Source organism: Oreochromis niloticus, linkage group LG10 (assembly GCF_001858045.2).
Source record: "Oreochromis niloticus isolate F11D_XX linkage group LG10, O_niloticus_UMD_NMBU, whole genome shotgun sequence".
NCBI classification, from domain to species: domain Eukaryota; kingdom Metazoa; phylum Chordata; class Actinopteri; order Cichliformes; family Cichlidae; genus Oreochromis; species Oreochromis niloticus.
This window is the reverse complement of record NC_031975.2, coordinates 33564499-33573485: the sequence shown is the minus strand read 5'-3', so window position 1 is coordinate 33573485 and position 8987 is coordinate 33564499. Positions and strand designations below refer to the sequence as shown.

Below are 8987 nucleotides of genomic sequence, written 5' to 3'. Positions count from 1 at the left end.
GACTCAGTCTTTCATTGTGAAGCTTAGCTCCTCCTCCTCCTCTTACCTGTCAGGTCACTCACCTGTTCTTCAGCACTCGGTGAACACCTGAAACTCTTTCTGAGAGTATGTCTGAAAGAGGATGTTGCCATCAGGGAGCGTTGACTGCAGCATTCCAGGTACAGTAGTAAATCCACAGTATTTAAAGATGATGGGTGTGGTTTAATATATGGGGTCAAAGGTCACCGGTTATAAACGACAGTTGGCTGAAGACTCAGCTCGGATAAAATTATTATAGAATAGAATAGAATAGAGCAGCCCTTTATTGTCACTGGACACGTAGAACAAAGTTATGGTTCTCCAGAGTAAAAAATATAAATTGTAAACAGAAGTGAGATGCATCTGTACTAAACAAGGCCTCAAATCAGAAGTACTGGACTCTCGGGTATAATTCTCAAACACGTAACTTAAATAACTCGGAAGCTGGAGAGGAAATGGTGTGCCACAAATTCAGAAGATCTTCTAAAAGATTTTCTGCTTTTAAATTCTGATAGAAGTTTATTTTAATGGGCTCTGAAAATCTTAGAATTCACTGGTTCAGTGAATTTTGGTCAGAGTGATGAAACCTGCTGCATCAGAATCTGAGAGCTGTCGACTTTCATCCCTGACGGCGTGTCCGTGACGACAGGTGAACAATCCACGCTCTGTGTTTACGTCTTTGTGCGTACTCTGTTTACCTGCTCTCATTTACTGTTTTACCTGTTTCGTGGTTGTTGAAATAGTTTTGTGAGCTTTAACCTGAGATTCTGGAGTTACTGATGAAACACATTTATATTTAAAAATCGATTCAGGATGTAATGAATCGATATCACGTTATTCAAACTAAAATTGATGTTTTTAACCCAGGTGTGGGTTTAAAGCATGCTGCAGTGTCTCCTGTATGAAACAAAGCGATGAAGTTATAACTTTGCTGCTGCTGGTTGAAGTTCATAACTTAACAGGTGTGATGTTGATTTTAAGGAGTGTAAGCACTCTGGTGTTTGTGACGACGTATCTTTAACTGTAGCGGGCAGGTTGAAGGTGCCGTGTGCGCTGGAAAGCAGTCTGTAATTTCACTGTTAATAATACTCTGTAGTTGTATTCTCTACTAAACTGCAGTCATTTATCAGCTGTTTAAGCTAACATACATATTTGCAGTTTAATGGTTGTCGTGTTGTTTCTGTCTGCTTGTAAGAGATGAAATAGCTCATGTATGTTTGTTTTTCCTGTTTGACCACCTGCTTATTGTTGACCTGATGCTAACAGACTGCTATCAGTGCTCGATGGAGTTCATCTGCACAAATAAACATTTTTAAAAAGAAGAACAAGAAACCAAATGTCACGGTCACTGAAATCCACACCAGTGCTCCAAGTAGAAACCTGTACAATGGTTACAGCTGAAAATACCATACCAGCTTTATTTATAAACGACTTTAACATAAAACCAGGGTTCACAAAGTGCTGTACAGAAACAAATGCATAAACAACAACAAATTAAATACATGGATAAATAAAATCAAACATGTTAAAACAAATCGAGTCAGCCCCTGAAAGAGTGCCAAAGGCTTCAGCAAATAAATATGTTTGAAACTCAGAAAGAGAAGAGGTCTGCCTAACGTGCACGGGCAGGTCGTTCCACAACTTTGGAGCAGCTACAGCAAAAGCACGATCACCTCTAAATTTATACTTAGTTTTTGGTACCTTAAGCAGCTGCTGATTGGTGGACCTAAGAGAGCGGGCAGGTGTATAGGGTTGTTGTAGTAGTAGTAGTAGTAGTAGTAACCCTAACCCAGAGGGGGGGGGGGGGGGGGGGGGCAGGGCATTAAGAGATTTAAAAACAAATAAGACAATTTTTAAAACAATCCTAAAATGTACATGTAGCCAGTGGAGTGAAATTAAAATGGGAATAATGTGCTCAGACTTTTTGTTCCAGTTGAAAGACGTGCTGCAGCATTTTGCACAACCTGCAGACGCCTAATGGATGCATCACTAACCCCACAATAAAATGCGTTACAATATTCCAGCCTAGATGTAATAAAGGCATGGATTACTGTCTCAAAAAGCTGTTTTGATTAGATGGGCTTTATTTTGGCTAATTGCCTCAAATGAAAAAAAGATAGATCTTACAACAAGGCAAGTTTATTTATATAGCACAATTCAACAACAAGGTGATTCAAAGTGCTTTACAGAGACATTAAAAACAAAATAGATAAAAAGCATGATTTAAAATTGATTAAGACAAACAAACAAACAAACAAAACAGTATATAAAATCAAAAATCAAAACAGTAGATAAAATCAGAACAGTAGATTAAATCAGTAGTTAAAATGTAAGTTTTGGAATTTAAGCTTAAAAGTGTGGATTTGGTGCTTTATTCAAAAGCAGCTGAGAACAGGTGAGTCTTCAACCTGGATTTAAATAAACTGAGTGTTTCAGCTGATCTGAGGCTTTCTGGGAGTTTGTTCCAGATATAAGGAGCATAAAAGCTGAATGCAGCTTCTCCGTGTCTGGTTCTGACTCTGGGGACTGATAACAGACCGGATCCAGATGACCTGAGGGATCTGGAAGGTTCATACTGGGTCAGGAGGTCACTGATGTATTTTGGTCCTAAACCATTCAGAGCTTTATAGACTAGCATCAGAACTTTAAAGTCAATCCTCTGACGGACAGGCAGCCAGTGTAAAGACCTCAGAGCTGGACTGATGTGGTCCACTTTTTTGGTCTTAGTGAGGACTCGAGCAGCAGAGTTCTGAATGAGCTGTAGTTGTCTGACTGATTTTTTAGATAGACCTGTAAAGATGCTGTTACAGTAATCAAGCCTACTAAAGATGAATGCATGGACTAGTTTTTCCAGGTCCTGTTGAGACATCAGATCTTTTATCCTTGAAATATTCTTGAGGTGATAGTAAGCTGATTTTGTTATTGTCTTAATGTGTTTTTTTAAGTTTAGGTCTGCGTCCATCACTACACCCAAATTTCTCGCCTGGTTTGTGGTTTTTAGGTGTATAGATTGAAGTTCTCTGGTGACCTGTAATCGTTTTTCTTTGGCTCCAAAGACTATTACTTCAGTTTTGTTTTTGTTTAGCTGGAGATAATTGTGGCACAACCAGTCATTAATTTCCTCAATGCATTTACCAAGAGCCTGTACAGGGCCTCGGTCTCCTGGTGACATTGTGATATATATTTGTGTGTCATCTGCGTAGCTATGATAGTTTATTTTGTTGTTCTTTATAATCTGTGCCAGTGGGAGCATGTAAATGTTAAACAGAAGGGGTCCCAAGATGGAACCTTGGGGAACTCCACATGTGATACTTGTCTGTTCAGATGTGAAGTTACCTATTGATACAAAGTATTTCCTGTTTTCTAAGTATGTTTTGAACCAGTTTAGTACAGTTCCTGAAAGACCTGCCCAGTTCTCCAGTCGTTTGAGTAATATGTTGTGGTCAACTGTGTCAAATGCTGCACTGAGATCCAGTAAAACTAAGACTGACATTTGTTCACTGTCTGTATTCAGACATATGTCATTAAACAGTTTGGTCAGAGCGGTTTCAGTGCTGTGGTTCTGTCTAAAACCTGACTGGAAGGCATCATAGCAGTTATTCTGTTTTAAGAAGTAATTGAGCTGTTGAGAAACTGCTTTTTCAATAATCTTACTTAAAAATGGGACATTTGAGATCGGCCTGTAGTTATTCATTTGTGTCTTGTCAAGATTGTCCTTTTTCAGGATAGGTTTTATTACAGCAGTTTTTAGTGATTCTGGAAACACACCTGATATTAAAGAAAAGTTGACGATCTGTAACAGGTCTGACTCCAAAGTCTTTGAGACCTTTTTGAAAAAACTTGTTGGCAGGACATCTAAACAGCAAGAGGAGGAGTTCAGTTGACCTAAGATGATGTCCTCCAGGTCTTTGCTGTTAATAGGGTGAAACTGTTTGATGGTGTTTAAACAGTTTTTCGGTGGACACAGTACATTTCCTGAATCTGCTGTTGATGTATTAATTGCTTGTCTAATCTTTTGGATTTTTTCTGTGAAGAATTTGGCAAAGTCATTGCAGGCCATGGTCGAATGAAGTTCAGTTGCCACTGACACAGGAGGGTTTGTTAGCCTGTCAACTGTAGAAAATAAGACCCGAGCGTTATGACTGTTTTTGGTGATGATATCAGAGAAGTAGGACCTCCTTGCACTCCTCAGTTGTAAGTTAGAATTGTGAAGTTTCTCTTTATAGATGTCATAATGAACCTGGAGGTTTGTTTTTCTCCATCTGCGCTCAGCTTTCCTACACTCTCTTGTTTCATTTTTCACCAGTGTGGAGTTTCTCCATGGAGACTTCTTCCTTCCAGAGATAACCTTCACCTTAATGGGAGCAATAGTGTCCATTACATTTAACATTTTAGCATTGAAGCTATTGACGAGCTCATTGACTGAACCTCTGGACAGGTCAGGTGTTAATGGGAAGACCTGGTTAAAGATCTCACTACTGTGTTCAGTTATACACCGTTTTGTGATCACTGCTGTTGATATATTTGTGTGGGCTGAGATTTTACTTTCAAAGAAAACACAGTAATGATCAGATAGGCCCACATCAGACACAGTAACCTTTGAAATGCTCAGGCCCTTGGAGATCAGTAGGTCAAGAGTGTGTCCTCTATTATGTGTGGCCTCTGTTACATGCTGAGTCAGCCCAAAGTTGCCCAGAGTGTTACTCAGGTCTTTAGTCCCTTTGTCCTGAGGGTTGTCCACATGGATGTTAAAATCCCCAACAATAATTACACAGTCGAAATCAACACAGATCACAGACAGCAGTTCACTGAGCTCATTAAAAAAGTCTGTGCAGTATTTGGGAGGCCTGTAAACATTAAGGCACACAACTTTGGATGGGGCCTTCAGCTGTAAAGCCACATATTCAAAAGACTGAAAACTTCCAGGAGATAGCTGCTTACATTGAAATGATTCATTAAACAAGACAGCAACCCCTCCTCCTCTCCTGCTCACCCTGGCCTCACTGATAAAACTGTAGTTAGGAGGGGTCGTCTCGATGAGAACAGCTCCACTGTTACTTTGGTCCAACCAAGTTTCAGTTAAAAACATAAAATCAAGGCTGTGCTCAGTGATTAAATCATTAATTAAAAATGTTTTCCCAGCTAAAGATCTAATGTTTAATAAAGCCAACTTAAGTGTTTTAGAGGTATTATTTGCCCCCTCGTGTTTGGGAGCAGTCTGTGGCACACAACGTATGTTTACTATATTTAAAGATCTTTTAGAGTGCAGCTCTCTGTGTTTTGACCAGGCCACATGTCTCCTTCTGTCACCTAAAAGTACAGAAATTTTAAAACCTTCTAATAAACAGGGTCCCAGCTTCTCCTGGGAAAAGTCACCACTGCCATAATCCTCACAGCCCGGACCCTCCACACATCACACATCAGACTGCGGAGACAGAGCATGAAGGTGGTAAGGAGGAACTAAGGGGGGCGAGGCTGCGCAGTGTAACTTTGATTGCTCTGTTGAGGGCGGGGCCCGATGGCGAACCTTTGGCTGCTCTGGTGGGGGGTTTATGGGGGACAAAGAGGGACTGGGCCGGGGGGTAGATCTGAGCCCAGCATTGACCCCCTCCATCATCTCCTCAGTGAATTTCAGGTGTGGGGAGGAGGGAGAAAGGGAGGGGGAGGAGGGTGAAGGCCTGTCAGGGGTTTGGGGGACTGGGGAAGGTCGTGGTCCCTGGTCCTGGTCGTTGGTGTTGTTGAGAGAGTTGGAGGCAAGTAGGGACCCCTCTTCTCGCCTCAGACATCTCTCCTTTCTGAGGCTCTTCCCGGGTGGGGGCAGATGGAGCTCCTCTTCAAGGTTTCTGCTGGGCTTTGTCTGTTCTTGGAGTACTGTTTGTTCCTCTTTATGAGATAACTCCTCGTTTATCTCAGCCTTGGCACCAAGCACAGATGGATGACGTATGGAATAAAACAAGTTGGAGGTGAACAGTTTCACCCCAGACTTGTTAAAATTAAATCCATTTGCTTTAAACAGATGCCTGCGTTCCCAAAAAATATTAAAATTGTTGATAACAGCACTGACCTGGCTTTCAAGTTTAAGATCTGCTTCCATTTTAACTCCCAGATCAGTGATGACTGGTTTAACATACTGTGCCAGCGAACCCAGATCTGTAGTAGTGGTCTCAGAAGCGCCACCAAAAACCATCACTTCTGTTTTCTGCTCATTAAAATGTAAAAAGCTCAAAGCCATCCAGGCCCTTATTTCATCAAGGCATCTGAGCACAGGGTCTACTGAGAAGCCATTTATGTTTTTAAGTGGGAAATAAATGCCGATGCATAACAATGGAAAGAAATCCCATGTTTCCTGAAAATAGAGCCAAGGGGTAGGAGATATAGGGAGAAAAGAAGGGGGCCTAAAACTGAACCCTGTGGGACTCCACATTGAAGAGAAGCTGCAGAGGATACAAACTCACCAAGTTTCACAGAGAAAGTTCGCTTTGCCAAATAGGATCTGAACCACTGCAGTGCGGTACTCCTAACACCCACCAACTGCTCCAAATGGGAAATTAAAATGTTATGATCCACTGTATCAAAGGCAGCCTTTCATATAGGGGATCTGTGTAAAGTCACACATTAGAAATAAACATCAAGTCTTCACATATCTCAGTGATGAGCTTGACTTTGGGACCCTGAGCCTAACTGTAACCCTGAGACTAAAACCACGTTCTGAGCCTCAAACATGTCTTCAAACTCAAGGGGGAAGACAATTTAGCTGTGTCCCAAAATGTCGGCTGCATCCTCCGGAGGCCGCATTTGAAGGCCGATTACGTCACAGCCAGGCGATGAAGGCTGTCCCAATTCGTCGACTCCTTCAAATGCGGCCGAAAAATGCGTCCTTCATTTCCCTGAATTTGAAGGATGGGTCGGGTGTGTCCTTCGTGGCCCACCATATCCCAGAATTCATAGCGCGGCCCAGCCAAACTCCAGTTTCCAACAATGACGGCCACTACTAAGTTTTAAAATTAGTCTTATTAATCTTTCTGGGTCACAAAATAAACTTTTAACATATTTTCAGGCGAGAAAGTAGCTGTGTAAACTTCAAATATCTGCTTGGTTTATCAAGATTTGCAAAAGTGCGCCGACGTTTTCGGAGACGTCTGTTACCCACCCGCTCAATAGCTAGCCGGGGATTCAATGGTCACTCGAGCCGGCGAGAGCAGCGGACTCCCGGCTTCATCGTTTTCAGACCCCCGCTCTTTCGCTACTCAGGTTAGACATGATATATATAAGTCACTTGGATAACTTAAAAATGTGATTGTTTGGCTTTCTTCTGTGTTTTATTTGTTCGTGAGTAAATCGGTTTGGCTGAGATCAAAGTTATTAGATTGTTAGATTAAATAAAACTTTATTAATCCATCAGGTGGGTTCCTCCGGGATTTTCACACAGCTGAATAAACGTCAAACAGAAAACTAGCTGTGTCCCAAAACGTCGGCTGCATCCTTCTGAGGACCCGGCCTTCGCGGTCTACGTGGGCCGGGTCCTTCGAAGACCGAGAAGGCCGGAAGTGCGAGGCCGTGAAATGGGACGGTCTAGCCTTCAGATTTGTGTCACCGCTGTGTAGGGATGGATATCGAAAACCGGTTCTAGTTGAGAACCGGTTCCCACTGTTTCAATTCCTTGGAATTGTTTGCCATTTTTGCAAACGATTCCCTTATCGATTCCTGTCGCCCTGAATGACGTCACCACGTTGCGGAGCGTCGGAGCGTACCTGGCAGGAAACACGGCGCCTAAGCGGCTCAAACGCTCAAAAGTTTGGTTATACTTTACCAGAACAGATGACAACTGGGCAACTTGCAATACTTGCAAAGTAGATATTTCATTTAAGGGAGGAAACACTACGAATATGCAAAAGCATTTGCTCACAAAACACGCGATGAACTTAAATGAATGTCGTGTTTTTAATTCCGCTCCGGACTCGTGAATCTCAACCCAGCAGCAGCGGTTTGCACGTCCTCTCCCGTTAATGCGGCAGGTAACTAATCAACTAACAGTGGATATTATGTTAGCGCGATCTGCTTTATTACAAAACCTGCCATTACTGTGCATTTAGGTGACCATGATGAGAGAGACAGAGTCTGGCTGGCGCTCGCTGGCAGTTGTCGCTGCAGTCCACCGGTAGCGTCTCTTTTCAGGCCCGAATGTCACCGAGCAGTGACTAAGTTTGTGGTAAAAACCTTGCAGCCATTTGCCACAGCAGATGGTAAGTGAATGTGTTTAATCGTAGGCAGGGACATTACTGGATATTCTTGTGTAATTGCTACAGAATAATTTATGTTATACTTTGTTATTGCTACAGAAGAATATTTATTTTATTATTTTACATTTACAATTTTCCCCGGGGACCCTGTGACACCCCATTGAAGAGCCGTAGGCTGTGGATCTCTTAAGATCCCACTGTTGGGTTTATAAGGCCATGTCACTTCTAAATTTCTATCTTGTTCAAAGAGAAGATATAAAACAAAATTCTAAGCTAATCGACCTTAGTGTTCTCCTTTTTAAAAATAAGAATCGATAAGAGAATCGATAAAGAATCGAATCGTTAAACAGAATCGAAAATGGAATCGGAATCGTTAAAATCTTATCAATACCCATCCCTACCGCTGTGTGGGTGGAGTTTAATAAACTCGGCCGTCTGCTCCTTGCTATCTAAAATATAACAGGACACTGGCGTAAATTCTCGACCGTCTCACACTTCTGTTTAATCAGTTTTCTGTTTGACGTTTATTCAGCTGTGTGAAAATCCCGGAGGAACCCACCTGATGGATTAATAAAGTTTTATTTAATCTAATCTAATCTAAAAACTTTGATCTCAGCCAAACCGATTTACTCACGAATAAATAAAACACTGAAAAAAGCCAAACAATTACATTTTTAAGTTATCCAAGTGACTTATATATCATGTTTAACCTGAGTAGCGAAAGAGCGG

The 8987-nt window shown here is 41.7% G+C and overlaps 1 protein-coding gene across 2 annotated transcripts in view; it reads left to right on the top strand.

Annotated features, from left to right (window-relative positions):
- LOC102077808 (uncharacterized) overlaps window positions 1-8987 on the top strand; it is a 32134-nt gene that overhangs the window by 144 nt on the left and 23003 nt on the right. For both annotated transcript variants that reach the window (XM_019363591.2, XM_019363590.2), the window contains exon 2: window positions 54-158. In XM_019363591.2, the coding sequence (XP_019219136.1) occupies window positions 108-158 (51 nt within the window). In that variant the 5' untranslated portion in view covers window positions 54-107. The remainder of the gene's footprint in view (window positions 1-53; window positions 159-8987) is intronic.